At 31.8% G+C, this 16,365-nt stretch overlaps 1 protein-coding gene across 1 annotated transcript; it reads left to right on the forward strand.

Moving 5' to 3' along the window:
• The first annotated feature begins 8,349 nt into the window (after positions 1–8,349).
• Positions 8,350–15,715, forward strand: LOC110702855 (3-oxoacyl-[acyl-carrier-protein] reductase 4-like). Its single transcript, XM_021880599.1, has 11 exons — positions 8,350–8,716; positions 11,391–11,533; positions 11,971–12,024; positions 13,023–13,103; positions 13,226–13,271; positions 13,407–13,501; positions 13,585–13,617; positions 13,792–13,926; positions 14,813–14,906; positions 15,027–15,109; positions 15,188–15,715. The coding sequence occupies exons 1-11, from the start codon at positions 8,557–8,559 to the stop codon at positions 15,218–15,220; spliced, it is 957 nt and encodes a 318-aa protein (XP_021736291.1). The 5' UTR covers positions 8,350–8,556; the 3' UTR covers positions 15,221–15,715.
• Positions 15,716–16,365: the final 650 nt, after the last annotated feature.

Here is a 16,365-nt window from a genome sequence, read left to right on the forward strand (position 1 = left end):
AAGATGAAAGAGAAGGATGAAAAAGAGGAGGAGATGGAAGATGATAGTGTGGAGGAACAAAAAATCAATAAAAAAAAAAAAACAAACAAACTCAGGTAATAGTACTCTTTAATCTTTACAATCTTTCATTTATTCAATCTCCTAGTACTATCAATAAAACTAATCTTGTTGCATGATGTACATATTCATGGAAACTGAAATGTGAAGAAGAAGAAGAAAAGAAAGATTGAAAAAGAAGAAGATGATGAGGATGTTTGAGTACTAGAAGCTAATGAGCAAGAAAATCTAGTTAAGAGGCAACCTTATCAAAGAGTACCTCCTACCCAATTCATGAAGGATGTGTTGAAAGATCTTTCGGAGAAACATAAGCAAGCTATTCGGAACATTGGTTTTGGAGGTTTTTTGGAATTGGATTTACCAATCCATATTAATTCTATGTAAGTAGTAGATCTTTCATATTCTACAATCATATGTATTATCATTGTTATGTTCTAAATTATGATCTCTCATGTTTGAATCTCTATACACTAATGTTTTAAATTAATTTTTGGTTATGTTCTAATGCATGATTATTATGTTCTAAATAGAACTTTTTATTCTATAATGTTCTAAATTATGTTCTAAAGTTTAAATTTTACGCTAAATGTTTTAATCTTCTATGTTCTAAAGATTGACTATTATGTTCTAAATCTAGGTGTATTGTGCTCTAAATCTTACATTTTTCATCATAATTCTAGGTTGACAGAAAACTTGGTTATGAATTTTGACACGGAGAGATGTTGTTTGATGCTGCCTAAGAGAAAACAAGAAATCTTTTCGGATGCAATTGATGTTCATTTGGCTTATGGGTTGCCATTGGGAGGCAAAAGGATTGAGCAACCAAATGATGAATCAAATCTGAAATGGAGCAAGTTTCTAAAAGATTGGAGAAGCAAGTTTGGCCTCAAAAAGGTATGATGATATAATGTGGTTATGTTTTAAATTTTATGTTCTAAAGTATAAATATTATGTTCTAAAATGAAGATCTTATATATAGTTATTTGACTTGTAATGTTCTACATTATATCTAGCTATTTTTATGATAATATATTGGTATAAGATGGTTATGTTATAAATTGTATGTTCAAATTCATTTTTGATCCTTGTTTAAACTAGATCTATTATACTTTTTATGTTTTAAATTATAATTTCCTATGTTCTAAAGTATTTTGCTTATGTTCTAAAGTGTTTTCTGCTTATATTCTAAAGTACAATAATTATGTTCTAAAATAGATTTATTATATTCTAGATTATAAATATAAGGCTTATTATGTTCTAAATTATAATCTCCTATGTTATAGATATTGACTATTATCTCCATATATGTTCTAATTTATATAGTTTTTTTTTTTAACCTCTAAAAGGGAAGTCCAACCAACAAAAGATTGATCGACAGAATTCAAGAATTGAAGAAGAAAAAAATAGTTTCTAATGAATTACTTTGGAACTTTGTGGTATGTGTTGTCAATTGTTGTATCCGATCAACAAACAACACACAACTATACATTAAATTCTTGTATAGTTGTATGGATGTAAAGAAAATTGATGAATTGGATTGGTGCACATTTGTGATTGAGCACTTAAAAGATTATGTTAATGTATGGAAGAAGGGAAATTCTTACTTTACAGGTCCTTTACCTTTTCTAATGGTAAGTTTTAATTTCTTACCATTTTGTATATATGTTATTCTTGTTATGTTGAAAATGTGTGAAAAATATTCTAATTAATTCTTAACATGTACTAAATAGGTTTTCTATTTTGATCGTCTACAAAGAGGAGGGTTAGAAAAACCAAGAAAAAATCCACTAATATCAGTGTGGACAAAGGAAAGTATTCAAGTGAGATATAAGTTTGAAAAAAGATCATGGATTTGGATATGGAAAAATCTTGGAAAGAATGGAATCAAATGTGGTATGATTTTTGTATATGCTTATGTTTAAACACTACACTTTATATTCTATCTATATTTGCCTACGTTCTAAATTTCAGCAGCAAGAAATTCAGAAAAATCGCCATAAAAAACGCAGCAAAATAACATCAAAATTGAAGCAAGAAATCGCATCTAAAATCGCACAAAAAATCGCAGCAAATTCGGGTAAAAAATGATGAATTTCGCATAAAAAAATGCTAAAAAACTCAGCAAAAATAATCGAAAATTGAATGATAAAAGCAAACTCAGCAAAAATATTCAACATATTCTCTGAAATTTCGCCCAAAAAATCGAAAAATATAATCTGAATTTCGCCCAAAAATTCAACATTGTACAACATACTATATGCAATGAGGAAATTTGAATAACAAAAAAGATTTTGATGATGCAATTGCCAAACTTACAACAATTTGATGAAGAATTCTGCCAATTTGATCAAAAATGATGCAGACTCTTAGTATTAGATTAGGAAGACAGAGAAAGACAAAGAACTGAGATAATATTGGAGAGAGAAAGTGATACGGGAAAGCTGAAGAAGAAAGAGGTATATTAGTTACGAAATTTGCAAAAACGCCATTACTAAGGTTGCATTAGGACAATTAGATCATATTCAATCAACGGCCCTGATTGATTCTTATATACAAGAGAGTTCTTATATAGAGGAGGGTTCTTACATGAGTGCGCGCGCACACACACATATATAGTATATGTATATATATATATATACACACACACACACTAAGATTTTGATTTTTAAAGAATTATTAGATCGCCATGTAGGATTAGTATTTTAGAACATTACATGTAGGATTATGCCACGTAGGATATTATTTTAAAGCGTCACGTCAAATTAAATTAAAGGTTTAAATTTATTATAAAAATAAAGTACTATCTTTTTAAACTGGAAATTTTATCTAAGAAAAAAGAAACAATTTATTTTATTTTGTATATTAAAAAAATACTATTAAACTAAAAAAATGAATTTAAACCTTTAATTTAATCTACGTTAAATTAAAGGTTTAAATTTATTATAAAAATTCTTTTTTTAAAATATTTTACTATCAAAAAATATTCCCTTGAATCTTTATTCGTATAAAACGTATTGTTCTTTTTCTACTACAAAAAGGATTATAACTTGATTTTAAATTAGAGATACATACTCTACATTACCGTATCTAATCTATAATAATTTGATAAAAAAATAGATATAAACAAATACTTCACACAAACTTATAGTAATTTATAAATATAATTTTTTTCTTGTGAATATCCGAACGTTGCTCGGGCAAAGAACTAGTTTAAAATACATCCTTTCTTTTTTTTTCTAGCAAAAAAAAAAAATGTTCATCATTTATCATTTATTCGTCTAAAAGAGTAAGTTCTACGTTAACAAAATTTATCATATCTAATAATAAACTTTATCACCACTTTAAATCCAGTATTTTTTAAATCCTATATAAACTCAACTAATGTCCCACGCGATGAACGATGATCATAATTAAGAAGTCAGTTCAGTCATAAGTGTTAATTTTGCAAGGGTACGGATTAATTATGCAACTTATCAACTGGCATGATCAATGATTGATTTACAAAGAACTGACACGATCAACGATTGATTTACAGAGGATGATGGTAGCCTAGAAGATTATATTTTCACCGTGTTCACAGTTTGAAAAAAAAGTTGGTTAAACAAATACGTATGATTTCACATATTTTATTTTCTTTCTATTTTAATTTCTTCAAGAATTGGTTTGTATTGTTGTTTAAACAAACAATTTACAAAATATACCGTGTTTATATATGTGTTAAACTTAATTGTATAAGATTTAGAAAGTAGTAATATTATGTATTAATATTTTGTTATTACGATTGAATATTAAATGTTAAATTTAATTATTAATAGAAATTCGTGTATTGCACGGGCTTTAATCTAGTAAGCAATAAAAGATAGGAAAACTTGTGAAAAACCATCTTTTAAATCCTTATTTTTGTGAAAAACCACCTTTTGAAAAAAATATTGTAAAAATCACCCAATTTAAAATTTATGCTGTAATTCACCACTTGTTGTGGGAAAATGAGATTCGACAATTCAATGGTCATTTTTTATGTTGTTGGTGGCAAAGTATAGAATTTTTTTTTTAATTAGGTGGTTTTTTACAACATTTTTTTAAAAGTGATTTTTTTTTTTTTTTTTTTTTTTTTTTTTTTTTTTTTTTTTTTTAACAAAAATAAGGATTTAAAAGATGGTTTCTCACAAAATTTCCTAAAACATATGAAGAATCTTGAAATGCCCATTGGATACGCACCAAAAACACATGTCATTATGTAAGATGTTGCTAATTATGTATTTATTTCATATATGAACTATATTGTAATTAACTAATATAACTATATATATTAATGGTCAACCCAATGTGTTGTTAAGTGTGTCAAGTTTGATTATGTTAGTTATTTTGAAATAATAATTGTTGTAGTATTTATGAAAATCTTCATAATTCGATGGAATTTAATTATTGTAGTTTTGGTAGATTCTACAAGACAATATAGGTTTATAGAACTCACCTGCGAAATTGGAGAAAAGGAAGCAAATCTCAAGTGTCTTGTTTACATTATTAATTTCTTTTTTTTAATTAATTTATTCTTTTTTTTTTTTTCATTTTTACCTAATTTGATTGTTTTCAGCGCATTTTGTGTGCGGTTGGCCACACCATGTCACTGCTTGTAAAAGAACAAAGTAACCACTATGATTTTGACTGAGTAACCCATGTATAATTGACTAAATAACCCCTATAACACGGATCGGGTAATCCCTATAACATTGACGAAGTAACTTCATGTAACACTAATCAATTAACCCCTATAAAACTAACGAAATAACTCCCATAATGGCTGGCTACACGATGTGGCTAGCCACATGAAAGTTGGTGTTGTTACAATTTATAGTTCATGCTATCATTTTTTTAAGGCATAATTAAATTCAATGAAGCCAAATTGGGACCAACTGTAGTCATTGACACAATAATTGCAGTATGATTAAATTGACAATAACTTGGTTTTTATAAATAATCAATGAATTTTGGTAACTAGAGTGGATTACGATGGCCATATTTTAAATATATATGATGATGATGTATATATATAAGAATAATAATAAAAAAAAACGAAAATAATATATATAAATTTAAATGAATAAAGATTTTTTCTTGATATTATTGTCAAGGTCTTGTTCACTAACTGAAATTATTTTTACTAAACTAAAATCATTTTTCTTGGACTTAAAAGATTTTTACTAAAGTGAAATTAATTTTACTGAATTGAATTTATTTTTGCTAAACTGAAATAAGTTTTATAAATTTATTCTCTATTACATTTTTTTTTTACAAAAGATTTACAAATTATTACTGAACCGGACTTATTTTTACTGAAATGAACTTGTTTTTACTAAAATGAACTTATTTTTACTAAACAAAAAACTTATTTTTATTGAATTAAATTTTTTTTTTTTACAGAATATTTTACTTAAGGTGAAGTTTACAAGGCCTAAATAAAAACCCCTCACCTTCTTTTGTTTTTGTAACCTTTAATTTATTGCCCAATAGGATCAAAATTTTTACTCCTTATTTATTTCTTTTATCATATTTACTTATTTGGAGGATTTCAAATGAGTAGAACTGATAATATAATTAACATAATACTAATGGGTACATCTAGGTTTAAGTGTAGTTGAAAACAAATAAAAAAAAACTACCAATAATTGATCAAACCATGTGGGTTATATTGAAGAGATTATATGGAGGATTTCTAGCTAATGAGCACAACTGATAAAACAAGTAAGATAATACTCATGGGTACATCTAGCTTGAAATGTAATTAAAAACAAATACAAAAAGTAATCGATCGGACCACGTGGATTATATTAATTATATATTGAAGAGATTTTTTGCTTGCTTGTGGAGTCAAACAATATAAAGAGGTAATTACTAGAAATCTAACCTATCTTTTAAGGAATTAAGTGTAGGTTTCTAGATAATTGAAATCATTCACAAAATCTTGGGCATTAATTTTATAATTTTGTGATGATTTAATTGAACATAGGAAGTTACACATACTATTGGGCGCGGCAGTCCGCACCCAATATTTCGTGCGGCAACCCATTTTTCCTTCAAACAAAAACTACCACTGTAATAAGAAGCCCACCCATTCATTTCAATTCTCAAAGGAAACTGGGATTTTAGAGTTTACAATTCACAGAACAACATCATTATGCTTGAATCAACCAACCAAATCGAAGAAAATGATGCATTTTCTGATTGAATCGAAAACCACTCGAAACGAAGATGACGATGACGAAGGTAAAGCGGTGCGGTGGAGTTCGCTACTGGTGATACGTTGTGGTCTTGTGGAGGGTGGTTGGTGTTGCGGTGCGATTTGAGGCTTCTGAGATCGGTGGTGGCGTGAGAAGGTTGTTCGGTGGTGGGCGTAAGAAAGTTGTTCGGTGGTGTGTTTAGTTGGCTTTGACGTTAAAGAGAGCGATATTACGATGGTGGAGTTGTTGGTGGTGGACATTGTGGCGCGGGTCGTGAAGGTGGCGCGGGTGGTGGTGGTGGAGAGGGAAATGCGGCGGAGGAGAGGGCGGCGAGTGGTGGCAAAGTGGGGTGATGGGGGTGGTGAATAAGAGCAGGCGAGTTGTTGAGTTTGAGTAAGGGAGTGAGTTATTGACAATTCGATGAAAGTGCAAGGTATTGTCTACCTTCTTATTAAGAACATATTTGAGTGGTCAGTTTGAGTGGGCGAGTTGTTGAGTTTGAGTGAGGGAGTGAAATGTGGGATTTTATTTTGTGGAGTGAGAAGAAACCCCATACTCAATTTGAAAGAGAGAGGAAGAGGGGGAAAAAGGAGAAAGAAGGAGATAAAAATACTTCGTATGTTGTTAATCATATTAGCCAACAAATGACGCATATCAGTCAATAAAAGGAAAATATCAGCCAATTAATGTCTGATATCAGTCAACATTAGGGAAATATCAGACATTAATAAAAACGTATCAGTCAACAAAAGGAACATATCAGCCAACAAATGAAGCATATCAGCCAACAAAAGGATGAAATCAGCAAACAAAAGCAACAAGTAAGCCAACAAAATAAACACACCAGCCAACAAAATGAAACATATAATCCAACAATTAAAATATACATATCAACCAACAAAATAAAGATATCAGCCAACTAAAGAAACATATCAACCAATTGATCTAGCAGCCAACAAAAGGAACATATCAAACATTAAAAAAAAAAGACATATCAGCCAACAAAAAGAATATAATAGGAAACACAAAAAATATTAGCCAACAAATGAAACATATCAGCCAAGCCTGCCGCACGTAATTATGCATACGACAGTCCGCACACAGTACCTTCTCAAGAAGTTGTTATTATATAGTTGTTTTTTCTCATGTAGTTTTGTTTAATAGGATTACAACTTTTTAGACTATAGTGCTCTCTCCACCTTATTTTTGTTAAATTGAAGATATATTAAGGTCATATTCACTTCACCTTACAAAAATAATATTCAATAAATATAATTTAAGTTCAATGCAAATAAGTTCGTTTCAGTAAAAATAATTTATGTTCAGTAAAAATCAATAACTGTAAAGAAGAATTATAATTTAGTAAAAATAATTTCAGTTCAGTAAAATTAATTTCAATTTTACAAAATAATCTAAATAACTTTTGAGTTAATTAAAAAAAACCCTAGCCGTCTTCTCTCTATTTTTTCTCTCCAGGGTTCTTTAAAATAAGTGTTTCATAGGCCGGAAATTTGGCTATTTCCGACCCTTTCCCTTTAGTTTCTGTATGTTTTTGTTATTGAATTAATAAAACTACACTCTTTGAAGGTAGTAAGTACCTCTATAGTGGGTTTGAGTGTAGTAAGTGCCCCTATGGTGGACTTTGTTCAAGTTTTGTTTTGTTTTTGTATTTTAAGGTTAGTATGGTACAAGTTGTTTCATAGGTAAAGATTTGTGCGGGATCGAAAAAGAGGTTTGGTTACAATCAGATGAATCAGACGAATTTTTTTTTCACGACTACAAAAGACCCCCTTGTCGAAGAAGCTGTAAATCACAACGATATGAAAGAGGGTATGAATAATGTACGATTTGCAACAACGATTGTAGCAATGATGTTTTTATTTGATTCAATTGCCATATATTTAATAGACTTAAATCTCTTTGTAGATGTCGTTGACTTTTAATTTATGAATCAATCTTTATTTAAAAAATAAATTAAGTTAAAAAGAAAATAATTTAAACACAATAAAAATAAGGTAAATAGAATAGGGCCTTAGTAAAAAAAAAAAAAAAAAAAAAAAAAGCACATCAAGTGATAAAAGTAATTTTTGTTTCAACATTTGTAAATAGCGACGGAGTTTTCCAAGCATGGAAATGAGCACCCAAACATTCTGAGCAACTAAACAAAACATATCAGCAAACGAGTTTATACAGTCCCTCCCAAACACACACATTCATTCTCTCTGTGTATATTGTGGCGACTCTCACTCGATTATCCTTCGTTCTCCGTGACAGATTCTCCATGGCCACCGCCGCGGCAGCAGCAGCTGCAACCTCAATCACCAAGCTCGACGCCTCTGCCTTAGCCTTGCCTTTCCGACGCCCGATCTCTCAACTCCGCCTTTCTACTCCTTCACTTCGCCTCTCTCAATTTCGACCCTTGACCTCCTCCAATTCTTCTGGTATTCTGTCTTTTCTCTCTCTCGATTTCAATCTTTTTATCTTTCTTTTTGTTCTTGATTTGTGATTTCCATACTTATTTATTCAGTTGATACTGCCGTAATAGTTTCATTGATTTAAGCTGATTTATCTTTAGAAATTAGAATTATAAGGCATTGTAATTTGATTTTGAGTTGTAATCATCTCTTTCAATTACACACGATAGGAGAACATTTGTGTATTAAATTTGCCTAATTCATGAAATTGTATAGTTGGAAATCATGTTTGTTGATAATTTCAAGATTGCTGAATGAATTCTTCTGATATGTCATTTTGCACTACTAAGTACTGATTATGAGGAATGTAGGTGGTTTTGCGACTTCAATTGCGAAATGGGAATGCGCCACATTTTGGTTAACTTAATGGAATAAAGTTGGTTTATTTACAAAGTTGGAAATCATGTTCATATTATTCGATTGTTACATATTTACAATATCTGTGGTTGAACTCTTTGATATGCCATTTTGCCCTATGTATAATGAGTAAAGTTCGTAGATTTTTTGAGTCTTCTTCGGGTAATGGAAGCATATGCTTTAATGCTGAGTTGTTACCAGTGTGATCTTCCAGCAAAAATACTGCAATATGAAGAAATAGAATTATAATGTGTGCATCATCTATAAGTACAGTAAAAGTAATTTAATTATGCTTTTTAACTTGTCTCAAAAAGTTTAAACGAGGTTGGAAAACACATCGATATTAATCTAATAGTTACTAATTAAGGTGCATGCATCTTGATATGGTGCTATTGTTGGCTTGTTGCTTTTAAATTAGTACCAATTTGGACTTAATACCTTAAAACATGAGAGCTTGTGTAATGGACCCAGTACAAGGAGCAACACTAGGAGACAAAATTAATTAAAGAAGCACTAAGGAGAAGATTTTTGGGCCTCTGCTTTCTGTTTTGTTTGGCAGAAGTAGATGACAAGAGCAATTAATATTAGGTTAATGTTTTGTATTGTGGCTTTAGTATATAAAGTGTAGTAGTGAAGGCAGTAGGACATTATGTGAATTGTGAGGAAACATGTTGAGAGTAATAACCTCAAGTTACTAGGAGAGTGATAACCTAGAGTTATTAGGAGAGTAATAGCCTCAAGCTATTAACCTATCCTTTTGGAACTTTTGAGCCATTATCAATCAAAATATAAAGCTTTCACCTTTATTAATCCTTAGTATTCATATAATATTTACAATCAGAAAATCAATTTATTACAGCTTGTGTCCAGAATTTATAAATCTGATATGCTCTTGATTTTGTCACTACTATCTAGAAATTAATTATCCATTATATTATTCATAGTCGCTAGAAATTAAAGAATGTAATGTTTGTGCAGGTACGTAGTATATGATATAAGGCTTATACTTAAAGAACATTTTGAGCTATTTTCAATGTTTAACTATAAAGTTTCAAATATTGCAAAAATTATACAAGTACTTAATTTACATTCTAAGTATCGTTAGCTCTATATTGAAGCATATTCATACATTTGGAACTCCCTAAACCTTGCCATGGGCATTTTCTTGCTGGGCGGTGGTGGTTGTTTGCAAGCCTTACTTTTACTTGGTTGAAACAAGGAAAAGCTGTGTGTGAAAGACCCCTAAAAATTATAATATGTGACTTATGAGGATTTAATCGTCGCTATAAGCCTGAAATCCCTTTTGATAAACATTGTCTAGTCTTCATTAGTTTTATTGTCAGAGTTTGCTTTAGCATGGACTGCAGTCATTGCACTCTCTCTCTTTTTTATTTTATTTTTATTTTTTTAATTTTTTATTCCATGGATATTGCTTTTAATATCATGGACAATACAACAATGGACTAATCTTCCCTGATGGACCCAGGGGTGCTTGTCAAGTTTATGATTCCATTGAAATCCTTGTTGAGAGAGTATCAAATGCTCCAATACAATATCTCTAAATCTTCCATTAAAGTCTTTGTTGACAGCTAATTCATTTGAAACCAATGAAATGGAAATGCTGGAGGGACGGAGTTTTGCCGTTTCGGAAATGGGAGATGCCTGAAAATGCTGGAAAAAAACATTAAAATGAGTCATAGGAAAGATAAATGTATTGGGAGCTTCTTGAGCCACACCTGTCCCTTTATAAGAATACTCCAATACAAGGTTTTCATGTAAAAGACAAGAAAAGACTACTGCGTGCTGGGATTATAAACTTATAGATGGGCCTTAATGATAAAATCACCATTCAAATTGCTGGGTTTTTTTAGCTCAAAGCATTAAGAATCATCAATGACTAAAAGAAAAAAACTGATGAAAATATAATTTATGTAATAAGAAAAAAATATATTTTTTCTATTTTAATTAATGTTTCTCCATTCCCTCAATTTAGCATTGTCATTCCTTCATTTCTGAAACTTTTGAAGTTACCATGCTACCTGGTTTAAAACATTTTGATGATTGCAACATGTTCCTGCCGTTGGAGATCTATATCGTTCTTAGATAATACTGAAATCACTTCAGTATTGTTTTTGGAATAATTGAAATATTAATAACCATTTTAAATTCTGTTTTTTTTTTTTTATTTTTTTTTTATTTTTTATTTTTTTGAATAATGGGTTAAGTTCTACATCTATTGTTACTGTATAAGTTATGCTGATGTTTTCAGTAAACTTATACTCAGGTATTAAAGCCCAGGTTGCAACTGCTGAACAAGCTGCTGTTGATACGGTGCAACAAGTTGAATCCCCAGTTGTTGTTGTCACTGGAGCTTCTAGAGGAATAGGGAGAGCTATTGCATTAACGTTGGGAAAGGCTGGGTGTAAGGTTCGTAGTTAACACATATTGGGTAATTTAGTGTAGTTAATCTCAAATTGAAGCTCCTATGGAACTCAATTTTGTTTCTTCCTCATTTTGTAAATCTAATTGAAAAAGACTTGAAAGTAGTAAGGAGAAATGCAAATTTTGAATTAAATATAACCTTTAAATCAGCCCCTAAGAGTCCTAACCATTTGAGTGTGAAAGTTTAGGGTTTTGGAATGAAATTTACTTAAAGTTGGGCAAATTTGGTGTTGTGGAAAAAGAGAAATAATGAGATTGCAAAATATATTAAGACATTGTCATTTTTCTTTTCTTTTCTTTTTTTTTTTTCCCTTCTGAGATTGCTGGACGGTTTACACTAAACTGGGTTTCATAGCAATCAAAGCATGACCTCTGCAATCTGCATATTGTTTATTAAACTTGAACTGGATGTATTGCTACAGATCCTTGTAAACTATGCGAGGTCATCAAAGGAGGCGGAAGAAGTATCTAAAGAGGTTAATATTTGTCTATTAAATTTTGTTGGACTTGTGAACTCAAAATTTAGATTTAAAATCATTGTTGCTTTTCATCTTTCACTAAAATATGTTTTGCTGTTAGTGCATTTGTTCCACGTCATTATTGATTTTTCTGTACTCATAGGTCTTTGTCCATTTGCTTTGGTTTGTGTAAGGGCTGTATAGGTCTCCGTTGTGTTCCTATGTCACTAGAATTAAATGAGTTTGTAAGTAACTTTCTGAGAGTTACGAGACCTAATGGTGTAGCTACTAAGATTGTTGTTAATTTCACTTGGATACAGTTGTAGGCTGTTATGTTAAAATACTATTGTGATGACCTGAAAGTCAGAAACCCTTGCTCAATATTATGAAAAGCATTTGCATAAAAATAATATCAGAGATGAATGTTTTGCGAATCAAGTTCTCTTAGTTAATAATCTTTCTTTGAGACCATTTTCTCGTTTTCTTATTTGTTGGTCATTGGTTTAAGGTTTACTATAATACTTCCTCTGCTCCCAAAATATTGCACCATGTGGGGATTGCACAAGATTTTAGGTATTGGGAACGGAAGGAGAGAGAGGCAAAATCATAAATTTGCCTATGTGATTGGATTCAGTAACTAAAGCAACACGTGTAGCATGAAAGGAGATATTTGTTTTCCTAAAATGGGTATGGTGCAATATTTGTGAAATTTCCTTAAAATGTAAATGATGCAATAATCAGTGAACAGAGAAGTATATATAGTGTCAGTGAGCTAGTTCTGGTCATTAAAAAACAAATTTTTCTCTTAATGCTGTTGAAGGGTATTATTTCTGAAGTTTGAGTAATAAAGAGCAGTAATTGGCATAGAAGCAACATTGTTGCTGTTGTTGAAGCTTTGGTGCTATAAATGTACATTTTATTATTTTATTTCAGATCTCTTCCTTTTCTTTTATTGTTTCAAGACTCTGATTGTTTCTTTTAGTTTTATGAATATTTTTGTTTTAATATGCTCACAGATTGAGTCATGTGGAGGTCAAGCTCTTACATTTGGGGGTGATGTATCAAAAGAAGAAGATGTAGAATCAATGATAAAGACTGTGAGCTTCCTTGCTCTGTAATAAACTTCAATAATGCTCCAAGCACAATTTCTTATCTAAATAATTCTGTTTAACCATCAGAGGAAACTGATTAATGGACCTTATCTAAATTACATTTGCAGGCTGTAGATGCATGGGGAACTGTTGATGTATTGGTGAATAATGCAGGTTAAATCATCTATCTCTATGACCCTGATTTCTTCTCCAAAATATTGTGACTTGATAGATCTCATCTGCTATAGACATCAAGTTTTTTTTTCTCAGTGAGAAAATTTCACGACCATAATGTTCCATGCTGTTTAGGTATTACGCGAGATGGCTTATTGATGAGAATGAAAAAATCACAGTGGCAAGACGTCATTGATTTAAATCTCACCGGGGTGTTTCTTTGCACTCAGGTTTGTGCAATCATCTATACTTTGCGGTGTGTGGTCTATTGATTGTTAAGTTTGTAGTATGAGGAGTTGTTTCCTTGTTGCAGGCTGCTTCAAAAGTTATGATGAAGAAGAGAAAGGTATTTGTAAAATCTTGCTTTTTCATGGTGAAGATTAAGCATGTTGAAAATTGAATAACCTGAAATTAAGAAGTATTAATATGATGTTAATCAAATGATGCTTACATGATTTTTGCTTTTTTTGAATTTTTCATGACTCATTTACTTCTGGATGTTCTTTGACTATATATACAGGGGAGAATCATAAATGTAGCTTCAGTGGTTGGTCTTATGGGCAATGCTGGGCAGGCAAACTATAGTGCTGCAAAAGCCGGTGTTATTGGTTTCACGAAATCTGTAGCGAAGGAGTATGCCAGCAGGAATATTAATGCAAGTATTTAAATTCTTAATCATCATATAAGCTCAAATGTATTTATGCAGTAAGAGAGTTACGAGACATAGTGTCCCCTTTTTCTATCCCTTTGACACCATCATTATCACTGTAAATGTCATAAATATCATTATATTGAGTATTGTGGTAAGTGGGCATTTGGTTCACTGGTTTTAGGTATCAGTATCTAATATTTGGTTAGTATACACTAGCTGCTCCACCCTCCAAACCCCCCAAGTTATAGGTTATCTGTACCCTAACAAGAGAGGAGGGGGGGGGGGGGGTGGAGGCCCATGGAGTCAGATTTATCGTCTAGAAATAAGTCAATACCATTATTGCAGCTACCGCCTACCACTCATTGTTATCTTACCATCGTCTCCCTCTTTCACTGTTGCGTCCCCTCTCCTCCCTTCCTTTTCCTCCATTGCCATTGCAATTAAATTAGGGGTTTAGTGTATGTCGTGAAGTTTAACAACACTACAAACATTTGGGGATAAAGTGCTCCAGATCTAAGTATTGATTTGATCTGATTAGCACTTCTAGAATGCTAGGCATTAGCATTTTGGGATCTCATTGGCATTCCTTCAGATTGAAGTTGCCCAGTGGAGGGAGTAAAGAGGGGAAAGAAGGTAGGAGGAAGAGAATTGGTGGTGTGGGTGACACGGTTAGCACCAAAAATGCAGAAGTTGGGAGGAGAGAGGGGAGGAGGGAGCAATAAAATGTATAAGAGCAGTTATGAAATTTTATATAAAGTGAACCAAACATCCGGGGCTTAAAGGTACATGTGTTTTAAGTATTACTCATCTATACAACTATACCTCGAACCAGAATTTTATATGCCTTTAGTGTGCTTATTCACTGTAACTGACTGGCAATGTTCTATAGGTTAATGCTGTTGCCCCAGGATTCATTGCCTCTGATATGACAGCCAAGCTTGGAGACGACATTGAGAAGAAAATTCTGGAGAATATCCCCCTTGGTAAGTCATGAGTTGCTGCATTTTTTTTTTTTTGATGAAGGGTGGTTTTACTATTTATACTTTAAAAAATTACAGTATATAATACAAAGGTGATTCTAATGTCTTGGAAAATATATACAGGACGATATGGTCAACCCGAGGAAGTTGCTGGACTAGTGGAATTTTTGGCACTTAACCCCGCTGCCAGTTATATCACTGGACAGGTATTGCCGCTACTTTGTAATTGCGCATTTGATATTTTCAGTTATCGCGAACATATTGATTCATTATCTTGAGTGCAGGTTTTGACAATTGATGGGGGCATGGTGATGTAAGAGGTTCGCTGGTATCAGCTTAGCGAGTATTCATTTGGATTTACGGCCTGGATTGATGGTTATTGAATTGAGACTGAGATATGGAAGGAAATTGGAACTCTTGTCGGTTTTGTCTTTCACTCTATAGCTGGTAACTTTGATGAAAAGATTAATCAATATCAAATTTTATTGGTATGCCTTGGAGCAGATGTGTGCAAGATTAATCAAGATTTGTATTCCTAAATTTTTCCCTTCAGAAACATAATTTTCCTTTAGGTTATGTTTGGTTCAATTGAGAATGTTGTGAACTGAATTTTAATATTCCTTGAAAAAGATTAATCTTTCCACTGGAAGAAAACTGTCAAAGGATTCTGGAAAATGTTTTCCTTGAGTAGACAACCAGCTGAAAGCCTTTTTATTAAGCTATTTCAGTGTTGTAACAATTGAATTACCTGAATCCTGATGTTTTTAGAGTTTTGCATTATGCGTAATATTATGCTCTCTATATCTTACAAATGCGTAGAGTGTTGAACGATTGTTTTTCTATTTGCCTTGGTTTAAATCTGGGCTTTACCGGTTACCGCATTTTCTCCGTGCAGAAAGACTCCCCCCCCCCCCAGTATATGGAGCAAACTTGCTTGTTTTAATCAAGAAACTGTGTTTTCTCCTGGGGCAGCGCCAGATCTAGTTCTAAATTGCCCGGGGCCTATCCATTGTTTACTCTTGGCCTGGTCCCAAGGGTAATTTATTATATATAAGTAGTTTCAACATGTTTTAATTTGATTGTCGCATGACTTTTACATTCTTAATTAATCCGTAGTGTATTTGCATATTCTTCAAATCTGACTAAATTCTTGATCATCTTCAGCATCGTCTTCCCCAAATCTGTTGCCAGTCTTAAGCAATATGACCGTTAAGTAATGTTATGCCAATGGAAGCAACAGTTGGCAGTTGTCTTAGTGGTTACCATTCGCAGGCAGGTGTGCAACCAGTTTCGTTTAATGGATGGTATAGGCTGGTAGCCCTTATTAACCTTTATTAGAACCTATCTAAAACATTCTTTGAACTTATTTTTGCTGAACTCAGAAAAAAAAAAGTAAATATAAGGTGAACCGAACAAAACCTTTTATTAGTAGTATATTTTCTCACCTTCATCCCAATTATTC

Source organism: Chenopodium quinoa, unplaced genomic scaffold, assembly GCF_001683475.1.
Source record: "Chenopodium quinoa cultivar QQ74 unplaced genomic scaffold, ASM168347v1, whole genome shotgun sequence".
Taxonomy (NCBI): Eukaryota; Viridiplantae; Streptophyta; class Magnoliopsida; order Caryophyllales; family Amaranthaceae; genus Chenopodium; species Chenopodium quinoa.

Excerpts from the sequence above, each read along its gene's own strand:
- LOC110702855 (XM_021880599.1), top strand. The coding sequence starts at position 8,557 with ATGGCCACCGCCGCGGCAGCAGCAGCTGCAACCTCAATCACCAAGCTC. Across the intron at positions 12,025-13,022 it reads CGGAAGAAGTATCTAAAGAG|ATTGAGTCATGTGGAGGTCA; the intron begins GTTAATATTTGT and ends ATATGCTCACAG. Across the intron at positions 13,104-13,225 it reads TAGAATCAATGATAAAGACT|GCTGTAGATGCATGGGGAAC; the intron begins GTGAGCTTCCTT and ends TTACATTTGCAG.